Genomic DNA, 21,419 nt, shown 5'->3' on the forward strand with positions numbered 1-21,419 from the left:
TGACAGTTGCTCTGGTGCCTTGGAACAGCATCAGAGTGAGACCTCCTATCGGTTCTGTGACAGTTTCTCTGGTGCCTGGAAACAGCGTCAGAGTGAGACCTCCTATCGGTTCTGTGACAGTTTCTCTGGTGCCTGGAAACAGCGTCAGAGTGAGACCTCCTATCGGTTCTGTGACAGTTGCTCTGGTGCCTGGAAACAGCGTCAGAGTGAGACCTCCCAACGGTTTTCAGCTCTCTGTGTGAACGGAAGACATTTTGAGCTGCTGCGGTCTCTCCGGTTCGTTATTCGTGTGTCAGCCTAAAGTCAGGGCTGACGTGCTGGAGATTCTCCAGACTTGAGAGCCATAAGTTCGTGAAAAAAAAAGACGAGATTCAACAAAAACAGTTGTAGTTTAACCGACGTATGTGTATATCACAGCTATCTTAGCTTAGCGCCTGAAACTACAAAAGCTAGCAGAGTCCTAGATGCTAGTTAGTTAGCATCACCTAGCTGGCCTGCCCTCCTCCTCCACCTCCTCCACCTCGACAGCCGGTCCCTTCACGCAGACACAATGGCTTTAAAACGAATTACCAAGGTAACGGACTTCCCTTTCCCACCCCCCACATTTAATTAACATCAGAGTCTGTCGTTTGTGGCTTTAATGACATGTTTCTGTGCCGTTAGCTCGTTGGCTAGCAGCGTTAGCTTGTCCGGCAGCTGCTGCCGATGACGACACAACATTCGACGTAACGTTAAACGGTCAGATTTTTAGCTGGAGTTTGGTGTGAGACAACATTTGACGTAACGACGTCAAACAGCCAGATTTTAGCTGGAGTTTGGTGTGAGACAACATTTGACGTAACGACGTCAAACAGACATATTTTAGCTGGAGTTTGGTTTCGTGACATTTGACGTAACAACGTCAAACAGACATATTTTAGCTGGAGCTTGGTGTGAGACAACGTTTGACGTAACGTTAAATCGTCTGATTTTTAGCTGGAGTTTGGTGTGAGACAACATTTGACGTAACGTTAAATCGTCTGATTTTTAGCTGGAGTTTGGTGTGAGACAACATTTGACGTAACAACGTCAAACAGCCATATTTTAGTTTGGTGTGAGACATTTTAACTACTGTATGTTTTGTGTGTTAACGTGAAACAGGTTTTGTGTCAGAAGCCCTCAATGTGTCAAATGACAGAGTAACCCGGTGTTAGCTTTAGCTTCAGGCCAGCTCAGGGAGTCTCAAAGTGGGGTTCGGGGACCCCCCCAGTGGTCAGTGGCTCTCTGCCAGTCGGTCCGTGAAAAAGTTTTCAGATTCACTCATTTAAGGAGAAGCCAAACATGACATGTTTCTTCTGTAACATGTCTTCTTTCAGACCAGTGGAAGAAAACCTCTAAAATACACCAAGGTGTTTATTTTACTACACTTTGGCTATTAACACAAGTGGTAACACGATTGGTGTAGAGCCCTCCTCAGCGGTTGTGATTGGTGTAGAGCCCGCCTCAACGGTTGTGATTGGTGTAGAGCCCTCCTCAACGGTTGTGATTGGTGTAGAGCCCTCCTCAACGGTTGTGATTGGTGTAGAGCCCTCCTCAACGGTTGTGATTGGTGTAGAGCCCTCCTCAGCGGTTGTGATTGGTGTAGAGCCCTCCTCAGCGGTTGTGATTGGTGTAGAGCCCTCCTCAGCGGTTGTGATTGGTGTAGAGCCCTCCTCAACGGTTGTGATTGGTGTAGAGCCCTCCTCAACGGTTGTGATTGGTGTAGAGCCCTCCTCAACGGTTGTGATTGGTGTAGAGCCCCTCAACGCTTGTGATTGGTGTAGAGCCCCCTCAGCGGTTGTGATTGGTGTAGGCCCCCTCAACGGTTGTGATTGGTGTAGAGCCCTCCTCAGCCGGTTGTGATTGGTGTAGAGCCCTCCTCAGCGGTTGTGATTTGGTGTAGAGCCCTCCTCAGCGGTTGTGATTGGTGTAGAGCCCTCCTCAACTGTTGTGATTGGTGTAGAGCCCGCCTCAACTGTTGTGATTGGTGTAGAGCCCGCCTCAACGGTTGTGATTGGTGTAGAGCCCTCCTCAGCGGTTGTGATTGGTGTAGAGCCCTCCTCAGCGGTTGTGATTGGTGTAGGGCCCTCCTCAACGTTTGTGATTGGTGTAGAGAGCCCTCCTCAACGGTTGTGATTGGTGTAGAAGCCCTCCTCAGCGGTTGTGATTGGTGTAGAAGCCCTCCTCAGCGGTTGTGATTGGTGTAGAGCCCTCCTCAACTGTTGTGATTGGTGTAGAAACCCCGCCTCAACTGTTGTGATTGGTGTAGAGGCCCTCCTCAGCGGTTGTGATTGGTGTAGAGCCCTCCTCAGCGGTTGTGATTGGTGTAGAGCCCTCCTCAGCGGTTGTGATTGGTGTAGAGCCCTCCTCAGCGGTTGTGATTGGTGTAGAGCCCTCCTCAGCGGTTGTGATTGGTGTAGAGCCCTCCTCAACTGTTGTGATTGGTGTAGAGCCCGCCTCAACTGTTGTGATTGGTGTAGAGCCCGCCTCAACGGTTGTGATTGGTGTAGAGCCCTCCTCAACGGTTGTGATTGGTGTAGAGCCCTCCTCAACGGTTGTGATTGGTGTAGAGCCCTCCTCAACGGTTGTGATTGGTGCCTGGATTTTGGGGACATTGGAAATGGGCTCTTGGGCCAGACTGACTTGCAGAGCAAACCTCAAATTTGCCAGAAGTTTGTCAGGGTTTACCCAGGCTAATTTGTGTCTGTAGATTTCTCCCAAATTTGCCAAAAGTTAGCATTACAAAATGCCTAATTTGCATATTTTAACATAACATTAAAAAAAATTAAAAAAAACTCTTTAATACAACAGATAATTGTCTTAAAGGGCCGGCACACCGAGACGATAATCGGCCGTCGGACAGTCTGGCAAGGTCGGTGACTGGAGTCTGTTCGGTGCGTTTCGTGCTGTCGTCGGTCATTTTGGCCGATTTGACTTGTTGAATCGGAGGGCGGGCAGTCGGACTCAACGACCAATCTGATTGGTGGAGTGACGAGCGTGACTAGAGTCTCTCAAAGTCTGATGAAAATCTTTTAAACTGACCTTTGTTGATCTGAAATGTAGACAGATTCAGCAACTGCACACACACACACACAGACACACACACACAGAGACACACACAGAGACACACACACACACACAGAGACACACACAGAGACAGAGACACACAAACACAGACACACACAAACACAGACACACAGAGACACACACACACCGATACACACACACACACACAGAGACACTGACACACACACACACAGAAACACAGACAGACACACGCACAGAGACACACACAGACACACACACACACACAGAGACACTGACACACACACACACAGAAACACACACACACAGAGACATAGACACACACAGACACAGAGAAACACAGACAGACACACACACAGACACACAGACAGACACACACACACACACACAGACACACACAGACACACAGACACACAGACATAGACACAGAGACACACAGACACACACAAACACACACACACAGAGACACTGACACACACACACACAGAAACACACACACACACACACACAGAGACATAGACACACACAGACACAGAGAAACACAGACAGACACACACACAGACACACAGACATACACACAGACACACACAGAGACACACACACACACACAGACACACACACAGAGACACACACAGAGACACACAGACACACACAGAGACACACACACACAGACACACACACAGAGACACACACAGAGACACACACAGAGACACACAGACACACACACACAGCACACACACACAGAGATACACACACACAGAGACACAAAGAGACACAGAGACACACACACACACACACACACACACACACACACACGGAGACAGAGACACACACACACGGAGACAGAGACACACAGCCTATTTCTCTCTTCAGATGTTTCCAGAAACATGTCTCGGTGAACTATTTTAGTCCGATATGAGATCAGATTCTGAACGAGCAGCCATGACAGTCTGGCTTTGAATTTCCGGAGAAACCAGACGCCCACGTGACGCGTTCGTCCAATCAGCTGCCGGGTTTTCATTTTTGAATCTGTCTTCATTTCAGATCAACAGTACGTGACAAACCCTATGGAGCGTACCATGTGGCCACTACGTGACAAAGGGTTTGTCACGTATTGGTGTGCCATAGGACTGATACGTACAATAACATGATACGCCTCCATAGGGGTTTTGTGCCGTATTGTGGCCACATGGTGTGCGCTCCATAGGGTTTGTTACGCGGTAGTGGACGCATGAGTACGCTCCGTAGGTGGTTGGTCACGGTAATTGTGGCCACATGAATGCAGCTCCATGTAGGGTTGGTCACGTGAGTGGACACATGAAATGCGGCTCCATAGGGTTTGTTACGTGAGTGTACGTATGGACACGTGTACGGCTCATTGGGTTGGTCACGTTAATGTAGTGGCGTACGTGATACGCTCCATAGGGTTGGTCGCGTAATTGGCACGTAAGTGCAGCTCTATAGGGTTGGTCAACGTGAGTGGCCCCACGAGAATACAGCTCCATAGGGTTTGTCCGCGTACTGGACACATAGTGCCGCTCCATAGGGTTTGTCACGTAGTGGACACATGAGTACGCTCCATAGGGTTTGTCGCATTACTGGCCACATGGGCTGACTCCATAGGGTTTGTGCCGTACTGGACACATAGTACGGCTCCATAGGGTTGGTCAGCGGGGGTGGAACCCATGAATGCCGCTCCATAGGGTTTGTCAGTCTTTGCGTAGTGGACACGTAATTGCGGCTCCATAGGGTTTGTACGGCTATGGACACATGAAGTGCGGCTCCATAGGGTTTGTCACGTGCTTTTTCTGGACACATGATGCGGCTCCATAGGGTTTGTCCGTCTGTGGACACATGAGTCCGCTCCATAGGGTTTGTCACGGGTTGGCCACATGAATTAGGGCTCCATAGGGGTTTGTCACGTGCTGGACACATGGTACGCGTCCATAGGGTTTGTCACGTGGTGGACACATGGAGGTACGCTCCATAGGGTTTGTGGCGTGAAGTGGACACATGGAAGTGCGCTCCATAGGGTTTGTGTCAGCGTAGTGGACACATGAGTGCGCTCCATAGGGTTTGTGCGTAGTGTGTGGACACATAGATACGCTCCTAGGGTTTGTCACGTGTAGTGGACACATGAGGAGAATAAACTCCATAGGGTTGGTCGCGTGATTGGACATGAAATTGCGCTCCATGGGACACATGGTAGCTCCATGGGTGTGGTATTGAGAAAAAAACAATGCGGCTCCATAGGGTTGTCGCACGTAGTGAACATAACGTACGCTCCATAGGGTTTGTCACGTGGTAGACACATGAGTACGCTCCATAGGGTTTGTCGCATTACTGGACACATAGTGCAGCTCCATAGGGTTTGTCACGTAGTGGACACATGAGTGCGCTCCATAGGGTTTGTTATGAGCGGGGGGGGGGCGTGAGTGGACACGTAGTGCGCTCCATAGGGTTTGTCACGTAGTGGACACGTAGTGCCGCTCCATAGGGTTGGTCGCGTAGTGGACACATAGATGCAGCTCCATAGGGTTTGTCACGTGTGGACATGAGTGCAGCTCCATAGGGTTTGTCACGTAGTTGGACACATGAATGCCGCTCATAGGGTTTGGTCGCGTGGTAGTGTGGCCACATGAGTGCCGTCCATAGGGTTGGTCGCATGAGTTGGACACATAGTACGCTCCATAGGGTTTGTCACGTTAGGACACATAGTACGGCTCCATAGGGTTGGTTACGTAGTGGACATGATGCAGCTCCATAGGGTTTGTCGCGTAGTGGCCACATAGTGCACTCCATAGGGTTTGTTACGTAGTGGACACATGAGTACGCTCCATAGGGTTTGTTACCATTAGTGGACACATGATGCAGCTCCATAGGGTTGGTCACGTGGTACGGCCCATGAAATGCGGTGACATAGGGTTGGTCACGTAGTGGACACATGGTACGCTCCATAGGGTTTGTCAGCGTAGTGGACACATGATGCGCTCCATAGGGTTGGTCCACGTAGTGGCCACATGATGCAGCTCCATAGGGTTGGTCCACGTAGTGGACACATGAATGCGCTCCATAGAGTTGGTCACGTAGTGGACACATGAGTACGCTCCATAGGGTTTGTCACGTGCACGTGACGTAGTACGCTCCATAGGGTTGGTTGCGTGGTGGACACATAGTACGGCTCCATAGGGTTGGTCACGTAGTGGCCACTATGATGCAGCTCCTAGGGTTTGTTACGTAGTGGACACATGTACGCTCCATAGGGTTGGTCGTGGGGGGCCACATGGTACGCTCCATAGGGTTTGTTACGTGAGTTGGCACATGATGTGCGCTCCATAGGGTTGGTCACGTGAGTAGCCACATGATGCCGCTCCATAGGGTTGGTCGCGTAGTGGACACATGAATGCGCTCCATAGGGTTTGTCGCGTGGTGGCCACATGAATGCGCTCCATAAGGGTTGGTCGCGTGGGGCACATGAATACCGCTCCATAGGGTTGGTCACGTGGTGGACACATGAGTCGCTCCATAGGGTTTGTCGCATTACTGAACACATAGGTACGCTCCATAGGGTTTGTCACGTACTGGCCACATGAGTGCAGCTCCGTAGGGTTTGTCACGCATTACTGGATATAAGTGCGCTCCATAGGGTTGGTCACGTGGTAGGCCACATGAATGCAGCTCCATAGGGTTTGTCACGTACTGGACACATGGTACGCTCCATAGGGTTTGTCACGTACTGAACACATGGTACGCTCCATAGGGTTTGTCACGTAGTGGACACATGGTACGCTCCGTAGGGTTTGTCACATAGTGGCCACATGGTACGCTCCATAGGGTTTGTCACGTACTGGACACATGGTACGCTCCGTAGGGTTTGTCACGTACTGGACACATGGTACGCTCCATAGGGTTTGTCACGTAGTGGCCACATGGTACGCTCCATAGGGTTTGTTACGTACTGGACACATGGTACGCTCCATAGGGTTTGTCACGTACTGGACACATGGTACGCTCCATAGGGTTTGTCACGTAGTGGCCACATGGGTCTGGCTATGAGAGACAAGGGATCGAACAATGCTCGGCCTCACCGATTAATCGGGGTCCGATATTCGGCAATTTTGCGGATTATCTGTATCAGTGTTTAATTTGACCGATTTAACCAATAAAGTGATTGAATCAAAAACTGCTTTTGCTCCGCTACAGTTCTGTTAGCAGTCTGCAACAACTGCAGACACACTGTCAGCACATTCAAAACTTGCCATTGTCCAAAAATATTAGATAGATAGGTGGATAGATAGGTAGGTAGGTAGGTAGGTAGGTAGGTAGGTAGGTAGGTAGGTAGATAGATAGATAGATAGATAGATAGATAGATAGGTAGGTAGGTAGGTAGGTAGGTAGGTAGATAGGTAGGTAGATAGATAGATAGGTAGGTAGATAGATAGATAGGTAGGTGGATAGATAGGTAGGTAGGTAGGTAGGTAGATAGATAGGTAGGTAGATAGATAGATAGGTAGGTAGATAGATAGATAGGTAGGTGGATAGATAGGTAGATAGATAGGTAGGTGGATAGATAGATAGGTAGGTAGGTAGGTAGGTAGGTGGGTGGATAGATAGATAGATAGATAGATAGATAGGTAGGTGGATAGATAGATAGATAGATAGATAGATAGATAGATAGATAGATAGATAGATAGGTAGGTGGATAGATAGTCAGGTAGGTAGGTAGGTAGATAGATAGATAGATAGGTGGATAGATAGGTAGATAGGTGGATAGATAGTCAGGTAGATAGATAGATAGATAGGTAGGTAGGTAGGTGGATAGATAGATAGATAGATAGATAGGTAGGTGGATAGATAGTCAGGTAGGTAGGTAGGTAGATAGATAGATAGATAGATAGGTGGATAGATAGGTAGATAGGTGGATAGATAGTCAGGTAGATAGATAGATAGATAGTCAGGTAGGTAGGTAGGTAGATAGATAGATAGATAGATAGATAGATAGATAGATAGATAGATAGTCAGGTAGATAGATAGTCAGGTAGGTAGGTAGGTAGGTAGATAGATAGATAGATAGTCAGGTAGGTAGATAGATAGATAGATAGATAGATAGATGATCCTTAATGTTGAACCCAGGAGACATATTCAGTGCAACATGACTGTGGTTCTTTAGTAAATGGTTTCTGTCATTTTCTCGCCTCCTAAAGTCGGACCGATCTGAAAGATGAGCCGTGTGCCAAGCCTGTATGTCACATACCAACACACACACACACACACACACACACACACACAGATGGACCTGCAGGCTGGAAATACAAACCTGTCGTCCTATAAGCAGCCATGTGTCCTCCCTCCATATCCTGATCTGGCCTCCCGAGTCTTCTGGGTAAAAATAGACCAGCTGCTTACACATCAATAACCAACCGCGTGTCTTCGCTACGGTTGTTTCTGACGCTTTTTCTGAAATTTTCTACATTTTTTTTTTTTTTCTTAAACTTTTTCTGACTTTTTGGAGAAAAAAGATTGATAATTTTCCAGAAATTTTTTCAGATTTTTTTGACACTTTTTCAGACTCAGAATTTGTTTTTTTTCTCGCTTGACACTTTTCCTGCCGTGTTCTTGGCGTTTTTTCTACACTTTTTTTTTTGACATTTTTTTGACATTTTTTCTGAACTTTTCTGACATTTTTTCTGAACTTTTCTGACATTTTTTCCAACTGTTTTTGACACTTTTCCTGCCCTTTTTTCAGATTTTTTTGACACTTTTTCTGATGTTTATTCTACTGAAACTGACGCTGAACATTTGTACGTTGCAGCCCAGTCTGTAGCTGACGGTTACACTGGTTATACTGGCCCAGTTTAAACATGCTTGTTCCCATCAGTCACTTACACACAGAAACATGGGAACATAAGGTCCAGGTTAAAGAAAACGGTAGCTACCTTTTTAAGAAAAACTCTTAAAGACTTCAGGACAGACTTCACAAAAAGATAAAACTTTTAAATCAAACGGAGTTGTTCTGAAGGAGATTTTCTCTGTTGACGAGAGCGTTGGAGTTGAACAGTTTAACCCTTTTTAGTTGGTGGTTAAACTTTCCCTTTTGACACCTGGTGTTGTTGTTGTTTCAAACAGGAAATGGAAAAATTAAAAATGCAAAACGCCAACAAGCAGAGAGACAAATCTGACACAGATATTTTAAGAGATTCGGTTGCTTCAGTGAGACAAAAACATCCTTCACTGCTGATTTTACTTAAAGCAGAATAACAAACCGTTAGCATGGACACCTGAGATAACATATAGGCTACGTCCCTTAACATCCCTGTTTCCTTCACTTGCTTTCCTTCCTGTGAAGAGGGAAGGAAGCACAGAAATGTATTTAAAGCCCCTGACGCACCAACCAGACAGCCGACCGTCTGCACAAAAGGCCATCGGACTGATCGGTCTCCCCGAGTTGGTCCAAAAAGTGCCTCAGAACCATAGACCTTATATAAACCGGACCACCAGACCCTGTGTCTCTGGACCGAGACCAGTGAAGGATATTAGAAGTCTCTTTCCCGGTGCTGGCTGAGCGTTACTGAGCAGCCTCCAACTGAGCTTCCAACCTGCAACACAACCTTCCCTGCAACACAAACTAATATATTTATTCACCTCTGTTCACACAAACAATGAGGCATATTCTCAGTTGTGATTGAACTGTATTTGTTGAGTTAGAGTTACTATAGAGGCCATCTTTGATCTTGACATATAGGCTAAGCAATCTGCAGCAAATAGCCATAACCCCACTATTAATTACATTACAGTACAGGCCAAAAGTTTGGCCACACCTTCTCATTCAGTGTGTTTCCTTTTTATTTTCATGACTATTTACATTGTAGATTCTCACTGAAGGCATCAAAACTATGAATGAACACATATGGAATTATGTACTTAACAAAAAAGTGAGAAATAACTGAAAACATGTCTTATATTTTACATTCTTCAAAGTAGCCACCCTTTGCTTTTGTATTAATAAAGGGAAATAATTCCACTAATGAACCCTGACAAAGCACACCTGTGAAGGTAAAACCATTTCAGGTGACTACCTCATGAAGCTCATTGAGAGAACACCAAGGGTTTGCAGAGTTATCACAAAAAGCAAAGGGTGGCTACTTTGAAGAATCTAAAATATAAGACATGTTTTCAGTTATTTCACACTTTTTTGTTAAGTACATAATTCCATATGTGTTCATTCATAGTTTTGATGCCTTCAGTGAGAATCTACAATGTAAATAGTCATGAAAATAAAAAGGAAACTCATTGAATGAGAAGGTGTGTCCAAACTTTGGGCCTGTACTGTATCTTAATGCAGTGTCACTCCTGCAGCATGTAAATAATGCACCTCAAATACAAACGTGGGCGAGGGCGTTGAGCATTCGCTATTATATGGAATCAACAGCCATGTGCAATTTAGCTCGCAGGTGAAGAACACAAACAACTAAAATCACCAGTTAACTTAATTTAAATTAGCGAGATCAGGCTTAAATGAACTGACAACATTAGGTATACGAATTACAGCTCTCAAGGACGTACACACACCATCTCAACTGGCTAGTTATCCTCGAGTGACCGCGCTATTCTCCGACATGCGCTCTAACAATGCAGTCCTATTTCTGATACCGTGGGGCTGCCGAAATGTTGCCGTGGGGTGGGGCCAGTGTCAAATCAACATAGAGGAAACACTGTTCTGGTAGCTGTGCCAAGAGAAATCTCAATCATTCTTTGAAACATCCTCATCTTTTTAGTTGGTTGCTTGTTTCAGCCGGGCTGCTTCGCCTCCCTTAGTTCTCATTGTGACAGGTAGATTTACAGTTTTACCTGTCGATGGCAAAATTCACCCACATTTGGCATGTGGTCGGGTGTTAATTTCAGGTAGAAGGCAAGTTTTAGTCTTTTTTTATTTTATTTTTTTTTATTTTTTTTACAGTTTTTGTCTCTTTTTCTCATCAGCATTTAAATGTTAATTTTTTCAGTGACAAGGCTGTTGTTTAGTAAATCTTATCGCTGACAGCGCTATACTGTTCCTGTTTATATACACTTTCTTTTTCTCCAGGTAGGCTGCTGTTTTGATCTGTACATGGACACTTGTGTGAGTGTGATCAGAGAGGCTTCCTCTTACTCAACCTTCCCTGAATAAAATAAAGGTTAAAAAAAAAAAAGAGAGAGACATGAGAAGCAGCTTTTCTTTCCTCTGAAGAGTCCTGTGAATCGATCAGCTGTTTGGGCGGAGTTAGCAGCTCCTTCAGCTGCACGGCTTCCAGGAAGGAAGGATGCTCTTGTGTAAAGGTTGACAGGTTATTTTTAATTTCCCCTTTTCTGCATCTTTACATTACCTTTCATCTTCTTCTTCTTCTTCTTCTCTCTGTTTCCAGGAGCTAACCGATCTGTCCCGAGATCCTCCCGCTCAGTGCTCCGCTGGGCCCGTCGGGGAAGACAGTAAGATCATTTTTAACATTTACTTTTCCTCACAAACCTAGTATAACGCACATAACCGTGTACGCCTGACGCATTTTAGTCAGGCATCCGTTCAGCCACATCGCTGACTGTATTACGATGTATCTTTTGCTTTTGTTTTACTATGATTTACTATGTTTTACTGTGATTTATTGTGATTTTCTGTGATTTATTGTGTTTTACTGTGATTTATTGTGATTTTCTGTGATTTATTGTGTTTTACTGTGATTTATTGTGTTTTACTGTGATTTATTGTGATTTACTGTGATTTATTGTGTTTTACTGTGATTTATTGTGATTTATTGTGATTTACTGTGATTTATTGTGTTTTACTGTGATTTATTGTGATTTATTGTGATTTACTGTGATTTATTGTGCTTTTTACGACTATCAATTTGTTTAAATTTTGTATGTATTTGCTCTGTGAGCAGACCGATGTCATAAAGTGGCGTATGTATGCCACGCCAATTCGTACGCCATTATTGGCGTGTTATCAAGACGCATACTCGCTTTTCAGCGTGTTTATCGACGCCGTTTTGGCCTCCATTGACTTACGTTACCTTGCGATTGCGTGTGAATTTCCCCCGTAGCGAGAAGAGGTGTGAGTCTTCACTGATCTCTCGATTCGATTACGATTATCATGTCAGCAATTTGATTCGATATCTCGATGCATCACGATGCATCAAATCCATTTTTCTATTAAAGCCATGTAGGATGTTTAATTCATAGCTTTTCAAGCTTCAAAAACCAAACATTCTGCAGTGCTCTAAAACTAAATACATTGGATACATAAAATAGGGCTGGTCGATTATGTGAAAAAAATATATAATCACGATTATTTCGGTCAATATTGAAATCACGATAATTTACTCGTTGACTTCTGGAAAGATCTTGTAATTATTGAACTTAAAAAACTGTGGAAAAAGTTAAATAAATCAACAGTAAAAAAACACACACATCTGTGAACTTTGCCTCAATACTTTTCCTATTTAAACTTTATTTTTTCATTCAGAACACAAAGAGGAAATAAGAGTTTACTTTGCGAAACGTAATGAGCTAAATAATTGTTTGTCTAATAATAGATTATTCTGTTTTTGTGATCATTGGGAGCCGAAATCATGATCACGATTAGATTTCGATTAATTGCACAGCCCTAACATAAAACTATACAGCACTGAGCACATGGCACCTCCTGCATGTGCAAAACCTACCAGAATATGTAAACAGAAATATTGTCAGGCCTACATTAAACTGTAAACGGAAATAATCGATTATGAGCCGGCCGATTATTGATGCAGCATCGTCCGTGTCCACGATATTTAATTTGTAGCTTTTCAAGCTTCAAAAACCAAACATTCTGCAGTGCTCTAATACTAAATAACTTGGATAAATAAAACTAGACAGCACTGAGCACATGGCACCTCCTGAATGTGCAAAACATACCAGAATATGTAAACAGAAATGTTGTTAGGCCTACATTAAATTATAAACAGAAATAATCGATTATGAGCCGGCCGATTATCGATGCAGCATCGTCCAAAGGCAAAGTCATGATGTCATGTTGCTGTGACTGTCTGTGATAAGTGCTGTACAAATACACTTTACTTACTTAGTACTTGGAGTAAATATACTTTATTAACCCTCTCTTTTCCCTTTTGTCCAGTGTTTCATTGGCAAGCTACTATTATGGGTCCTGTAAGTATCAAACTGCTCTGACTTCAGTGTTTTCGTAGAATTAATGTAATCGAAAGATTGATTTCATGATAATTTACATCTCAGTTCCATTTTATTCTGGAGTTCCCAGGGATGTAATGTTTTTATCAGGCTATGCACAGAACTGTCTAACTTGTCTTTGTGTTGCACTTTTTGTATGACATTAATGAGATGAACTTGAGTGCTGTACATCAGAAAGAGTAAAACAGCCTATTTATTTATTAAAAGGATCCCCGTTAGTCCAGACTAGACACACAAAACATCCCATTACATCACAAAACATCCCATTACATCACAAAACATCCCATTACATCACAAAACATCCCATTACATCACAAAACATCCCATTACATCACAAAACATCCCATTACATCACAAAACATCCCAAAACATCCCATTACATCACAAAACATCCCATTACATCACAAAACATCCCAAAACATCCCATTACATCACAGACATCCCATTACATCACAAAACATCCCATTACATCACAAAACATCCCAAAACATCCCATTACATCACAGACATCCCATTACAAGAATACATGTACAATCACATCAATATGCAATAAACTTATCACACACATACATACATGTGCATGTATACACAGACAGATGCACACAGACACACACATGCAGACACACACACAGACACACACACACACAGACACTCGCATACCCACACACAGAGACACCCACAAACACACACACACACAGACACACACATGCAGACACACACATGCAGACACAGACACACACACACACAGACACTCGCATACCCACACACAGAGACACCTGCAAACACACACACACACACACACACGGACATACACACACACACACACACACAGAGACACCTGCAAACAGACACAGACACACACACACACACACACACAGACACAGACACCTGCAAACAGACACACACACACACACAGACACCTGCAAACACACACAGACACACAAACAGGCAGACACACACCCACATACACACATCCAGAGACACCCGCAAACACAGACACAGACACAAATACACACAGACACACACTCACACAGACATACACACACACACAGACATACACACACCCGCAGAGACACGCAAACACACAGACACACCACACAGATACACACACACACACACAGACACCTGCAAACAGACACACACACACACACACACACACACAAACAGGCAGACACACACAGTCACCTGCATACCCACATCCAGAGACACCCGCAAACACACACACACACACACACACACACACACACACACACACACACACACACAGACACAGACACCCGCATACCCACACACAGAGAGACCCACAAACACACACACACACACACAGACACCTGCAAACACACACAGACACACACACACACACACACACACACACAGAGACACCTGCAAACAGACAGACACACACACACACAGACATACACACACCTGCAGAGACACGCAAACACACAGACACATCACACAGATACACACACATAGACACAAACACACACAGACACACACACACACAGACACACCACACAGATACACACACATAGACACAAACACACACAGACACACACACGTACATTTCTCATAAACAAGAGATCAGTCACTCTCAGTTCTGTAACTATCACATTATAAAGAACCCACAATCTAAAACCTGTTCGCACTGAACAAACTTTTATTTTTTATTTATAGAAAAATAATTATAAAACACAATAGGAATATATTTTAAACAGTGTAATCAGACAAGACTCATACAGTTACTTTCCTGTGTTCAAACTGTCATCTGCATGCCAGATAGAGGACTGTGCATTTACTCCTTGACTGAAGATTTATCTTTAATCAGCTGGATATTCGGGGGTAACTGATTCCAGTTTGTTACGGTCGATGCATGACCCAAACACACAAACTAGAACTAAATAAATGAATCTTGCTGGTCAATGTGCTTCCACCTCCTACTTTCACTTCCACACTGAAAAGAAATAGACTAGCACCACTTGAGGAAGTATTTATGTCTTGTCACACATCCTGTATTCCCAGTTTATGTACTTTCTGCATAGAGCTGCAGCTATTATTATTTTCATAATGAATTCATTCAGTTCAGTTTATTTAAGACGGACACATTGCAAATTAACACACATATACAAACACACACACGCACACGCACACAGACACACGCACACAGACACACACACACACACACACACACACACACACACACACACACACACACACACACACACACACACACACACAGTTTATTTAAGATGGACACATTGCAAATGAACACACACAGACAAACTCGCAAAGACACAGACACACACACACACACAGTTTATTTAAGACTGACATATTGCAAATTAATACAACACATGATTATACATGAGTTAGAAATGGCAGAATTGGCTAAAAAGGCTGTAGCGCTTTTCTAAAACAGTTATTAGAGTAATATGTGAAGTATTCTGAGGAGTAATGGTGTGTAATGTGTGTTTTCTGTGTTGTCCTGCTGCAGCCTGACAGTCCCTATCAAGGCGGTGTATTTTTCCTGACTATTCATTTCCCTACAGATTATCCCTTCAAACCACCCAAGGTCAGTGAGCATCATGTCTTTAGGTTATTACTTGAAAAGATGTGATGGACATTTAGGGCTGGGCAATATATCAATATCGTGATATGACTTAAGTGTTGTCTATTCCTGGTTTTAAAGGTCCCATGGCATAACAATTTCACTTTATGAGGTTTTTTAACATTAATATGATACAGATACAGTATTAGGGGACCACTAAGGTCTATATAAAAGAGACTTCAGATACAGTATTAGGGGACCACTAAGGTCTATATAAAAGAGACTTCAGATACAGTATTAGGGGACCACTAAGGTCTATATAAAAGAGACTTCAGATACAGTATTAGGGGACCACTAAGGTCTATATAAAAGAGACTTCAGATACAGTATTAGGGGACCACTAAGGTCTATAAAAGAGACTTCAGATACAGTATTAGGGGACCACTAAGGTCTATATAAAGAGACCTGCATACAGTATTAGGGGACCACTAAGGTCTATATAAAAGAGACTTCAGATACAGTATTAGGGGACCACCAAGGTCTATATAAAAGAGACTTCAGATACAGTATTAGGGGACCACTAAGGCCTATATAAAAGAGACTTCAGATACAGTATTAGGGGACCACTAAGGTCTATATAAAAGAGACTTCAGATACAGTATTAGGGGACCACTAAGGTCTATATAAAAGAGACTTCAGATACAGTATTAGGGGACCACTAAGGTCTATATAAAAGAGACTTCAGATACAGTATTAGGGGACCACTAAGGCCTATATAAAAGAGACTTCAGATACAGTATTAGGGGACCACTAAGGCCTATATAAAAGAGACTTCAGATACAGTATTAGGGGACCACTAAGGCTCATATAAAAGAGACTTCAGATACAGTATTAGGGGACCACTAAGGTCTATAAAAGAGACTTCAGATACAGTATTAGGGGACCACTAAGGTCTATATAAAAAAGACTTCAGATACAGTATTAGGGGACCACTAAGGCCTATATAAAAGAGACTTCAGATACAGTATTAGGGGACCACTAAGGTCTATATAAAAGAGACTTCAGATACAGTATTAGGGGACCACTAAGGCCTATATAAAAGAGACTTCAGATACAGTATTAGGGGACCACTAAGGTCTATATGAAAGCATCCAAAGAGCACCACGTCATGGGACCTTTTAAAGGCTGTATTACAGTAAAGTGATGTAATTTTCTGAACTCACCTGACTGTTCTAGCTCTTCTATTATTTGCCTTTTACACACTTAGACATTATGTCCACATTACTGATGATTATTTATCTAAAATGTAAGTGTGAAGATATTTTGTTAAAGCACCAATTATCAACCCTAGAATATTATATATATTATATCGTTATCAATGTATTTGGTCAAGAATATATCGTGATATCTGATTTTCTCCCTATCGCCCAGCCCTAATAGACATGTTTTATTAGTGTTGCTGTAACATGCAGGCTGACCTCTGCCAGAGAAAGGCCAGAATCCCTTCAAGGGCCTTTACACACCGAGATACAACAACAAGATAATGCAAAATAATCTATTATCTAATCTATATCTATTATTAAGACTTACTTACTTAAGACTATTGATACGTACTGTATAAGTCTTATTTAATATCTCCAGACCAATACAGTGTAGAGACTTACTTTTTGTTTAAAAGCAGAGGTGTGTGTGTGTGTGTGTGTGTGTGTGTGTGTGTGTGTGTGTGTGTGTGTGTGTGTGTGTGTGTGTGTGTGTGTGTGCAGATAATGCATTAGAGGTGACACAACCAACCTTTTTGGGAGAACAGTTTTCAAAAGCCGAAAGGTTTAGTCATTATTGTTCTGTGTGATTTCATTACATTTTCTCGCTCACTCTACCACACACACACACACACACACTGTTAGCGAGATGAAACCACAGGTAACTGTGTTTATAGAAGCTGCTCTGATCTGTGAGGATGATTCTCAGTGTTTCTCCTCTTCTTCTTTCCTTCTTTCTTTCAGGTCGCCTTCACAACAAGAATTTATCACCCAAATATTAACAGTAATGGCAGCATCTGCTTGGATATTTTGAGATCACAGTGGTCTCCTGCATTAACTATCTCTAAAGGTAAGACCATGTGTACGGCCTCTCGCTGGTTTAGATCAGGCCTCTCGCTGGTTTAGATCAGGCCTCTTGCTGGTTTAGATCAGGCCCCTTGCTGGTTTAGATCAGGCCCCTTGCTGGTTTAGATCAGGCCCCTTGCTGGTTTAGATCAGGCCTCTTGCTGGTTTAGATCAGGCCCTTGCTGGTTTAGATCAGGCCCCTTGCTGGTTTAGATCAGGCCCCTTGCTGGTTTAGATCAGGCCTCTTGCTGGTTTAGATCAGGGCCCTTGCTGGTTTAGATCAGGCCCCTTGCTGGTTTAGATCAGGCCCCTCTTGCTGGTTTAGATCAGGCCCCTTGCTGGTTTAGATCAGGCCCCTTGCAAGGAGTGTACTTACTTATGCCCCCTGTATTTTAAGGAAGAACATTTTATTTATTTGATACATTATTCATTCACAAAGAAAATTGGTGTCCTTTTTAAAGTTTAGATTTTTCCTAATTTTTTAAATTAAGGCATTAAGATCAATTTCCAAAAGATGGTTTTTTTATTCCTCTTTTTAGTCAACTTTAGCATGGGTGTATTCACTTATGCTGAACACTATAGATAGATAGATAGATAGATAGATAGATAGATAGATAGATAGATAATAGATAGATAGATAGATACTTAATTGATCCCTTAGGCAAAATTCAAGGACCAATACTGGACCAATGTCAAAGATAGTTGTTCCCATCAGTCACTTAGACACAGGACCATAGGGTCCAGGTTACCCCTTAAAGCCGCTGCACACCGTTAGGAGGAAACCTGTCATTCAACCAGGAAACCATAGCAACGCGGTGCACGCTGTTTTGAGGATGAACGTGCCCCTGGTCTGAATGAGGCTTTTTCTTCCGGTTATTAGAGGAGTTCTTTAGCTCTGGGTCCAGGTAATGTTTCTGTAGGAATATTAATGTCAGATTATAGCCACCAGATGGAGCTTTTAAGGTGGTAAATAAGAGATGGTGGAGTTATAAGAGAAATGACACAGTTGTGACTGATTTTTAATTGTTGAAATGATCCAATATTACAGGCTTCTTTTGGGTGGATGGAGGTGTTCTGTGACAGCCAATAATATTCCCTTTTTTTTTTTGTGTGTACTTTGGACCGAGAGTAAACTTTGAAAGGATTTAAAGATGTATGATATATCATTGAACTTGTGTGATATAATTGAAGTTGTAAAATTATGAAAATGTAGTTTTTTTTTAAACCAGTTTTTGTATTTTTTTTCTTCCTGTCTCTCTGCAGTCCTTTTGTCCATTTGTTCTCTGTTATGTGACCCGAACCCTGACGACCCTCTAGTGCCAGAGATCGCCCGCATCTACAAAACAGACCCTGTTAAGTGAGTTCACATCAGTCAAATAAAAACTAACACAGACACACAGGCTGCATCTCCAGCGCTGCGTTCTGGTTTTCTAGCGTTTTGAGTTTTGGGCCAAAAGTGATCTTGGTTTAAACTACCGGTAACACGCCCAAAACCTCATATCTCATCAACATGCTGGTATACTGGACGTAAACAGGAGGCGCCAGAGCAGGGGGAATGAGAGGGGGACACGCCAGAGCAGGGGGAATGATAGAGGGGGACACGCCAGAGCAGGGGGAATGAGAGGGGGGACACGCCAGAGCAGGGGAATGAGAGGGGAAACACCAGAGCAGGGGGAATGAAGAGGGGGAACCGCCAGAGCAGGGGGAATGAGAGGGGGACCGCCGAGCAGGGGAATGAGAGGGGGGACACGCCAGAGCAGGGGGAATGAGAGGGGACAACCCAGAGCAGGGGGAATGAGAGGGGGACAACCGCCAGAGCAGGGGGAATGAGAGGGGGGAACACCAGAGCAGGGGGAATGAGAGGGGGGAACACCAGAGCAGGGGGAATGAGAGGGGGACACGTAGCAGAAGATATTCCTTTTTAAACCTTAACGTAGCGGTGTTATTGTAGCCTGGTCGTATCTAAACGTTTTAGTGCGTGCCGTTTACTTTGGGAACTCGGAAGCGAAATTACATCACACCCGAGTTTAATTTGTTACACACACTCTCTCTCAAACACACACACACACACACACACACACACACACACACACACACACAGCCATACACACACACACACACACACACTCTTTCACTCACACACACACACACATCCATACACACACACACACACACACACACAGAGACACAGGCACACACTCTCTCTCTCTCACACACACACACACACACACACACACACACACACACACACACACACAGAGACACACACTCTGTCTCTCTCACACACACACACACACACAGACACACACTCTCTTTCACTCACACACACACACACACACACACACACACACACACACATCCATACACACACACAACACACACACCTCTCTTTCACTCACACACACACACACATCCATACACACACACACACACACACAAGACACAGAGACACACACACACTCTCTCTCTCACACACACACACACACACATCCATACACACACACACACAGACACACACTCTTTCCTCTCACACACACACACACACACACACACACACACACACACACAGAGACACACACTCTCTCTCACACACACACACACACACACACACACTCACACACACCCAGACACACAGATAGCACACACACACACACACACACACACACACACACACATCCATACACACACACAGAGACACACACTCTCTCTCACACACTCACACACACCCAGACACACAGCCAACACACACACACAGAGACACACACTCTCTCTCACACACACTCACACACACCCAGACACACATCCATACACACACACAGAGACACACACTCTCTCTCACACACACTCACACACACACACAGCCATCACACACACACACACACACATCCATACACACACACAGAGACACACACACACACAGACACACAGCCATACACACACACACACACACACACACATCCATACACACACACAGAGAGACACACACACACAGCCATACACACACACAGGGACACACACCTCTCTCACACACACTCACACACACCCAGACACACAGCCACACACACACACAAGACACACACTCTCTCTCACACACACTCACACACACCCAGACACACATCCACACACACACACAGGACACACACTCTCTCACACACACACACACACACCCACACACACAGCCAACACACACACACACACAACATCACACACACACACAGAGACACACACACACACACACACAGCCATACACACACACACACACACACACACACATCCATACACACACACAGAGACACACACACACACACATCCATACACACAGAGACACACACACACACACACACAGACAGGAGGTGTTAACCCCTAGTGTTTGTCTCAGGTATAGCAGGCTAGCCAGGGAGTGGACAGAGAAGTATGCCATGCTGTGATGGTAAGACTCTGGAGGGAAGTGGTTGGAGCACGCTGGCGCTGAGCATGGCTGCAGG

At 44.1% G+C, this 21,419-nt stretch overlaps 1 protein-coding gene across 2 annotated transcripts in view; it reads left to right on the forward strand.

The window, feature by feature from the left end:
• Nucleotides 1–205: 205 nt before the first annotated feature.
• The window catches only part of LOC120566747 (ubiquitin-conjugating enzyme E2-17 kDa-like), a 24,669-nt gene continuing 3,455 nt past the window's right edge, over nucleotides 206–21,419 (forward strand). Inside the window, exons 1-7 of one of the 2 annotated variants that reach the window (XM_039813370.1) lie at nucleotides 206–574; nucleotides 11,466–11,529; nucleotides 13,211–13,242; nucleotides 15,776–15,853; nucleotides 17,833–17,938; nucleotides 19,198–19,291; nucleotides 21,314–21,364. In XM_039813370.1, coding sequence (XP_039669304.1) covers nucleotides 551–574; nucleotides 11,466–11,529; nucleotides 13,211–13,242; nucleotides 15,776–15,853; nucleotides 17,833–17,938; nucleotides 19,198–19,291; nucleotides 21,314–21,362 — 447 coding nt within the window. In that variant the 5' untranslated portion in view covers nucleotides 206–550 and the 3' untranslated portion in view covers nucleotides 21,363–21,364. The remainder of the gene's footprint in view (nucleotides 575–11,465; nucleotides 11,530–13,210; nucleotides 13,243–15,775; nucleotides 15,854–17,832; nucleotides 17,939–19,197; nucleotides 19,292–21,313; nucleotides 21,365–21,419) is intronic. The other variant, XM_039813371.1, reaches the window with a different exon arrangement.

This window comes from Perca fluviatilis, chromosome 10 (assembly GCF_010015445.1).
Source record: "Perca fluviatilis chromosome 10, GENO_Pfluv_1.0, whole genome shotgun sequence".
Lineage (NCBI taxonomy): Eukaryota > Metazoa > Chordata > Actinopteri > Perciformes > Percidae > Perca > Perca fluviatilis.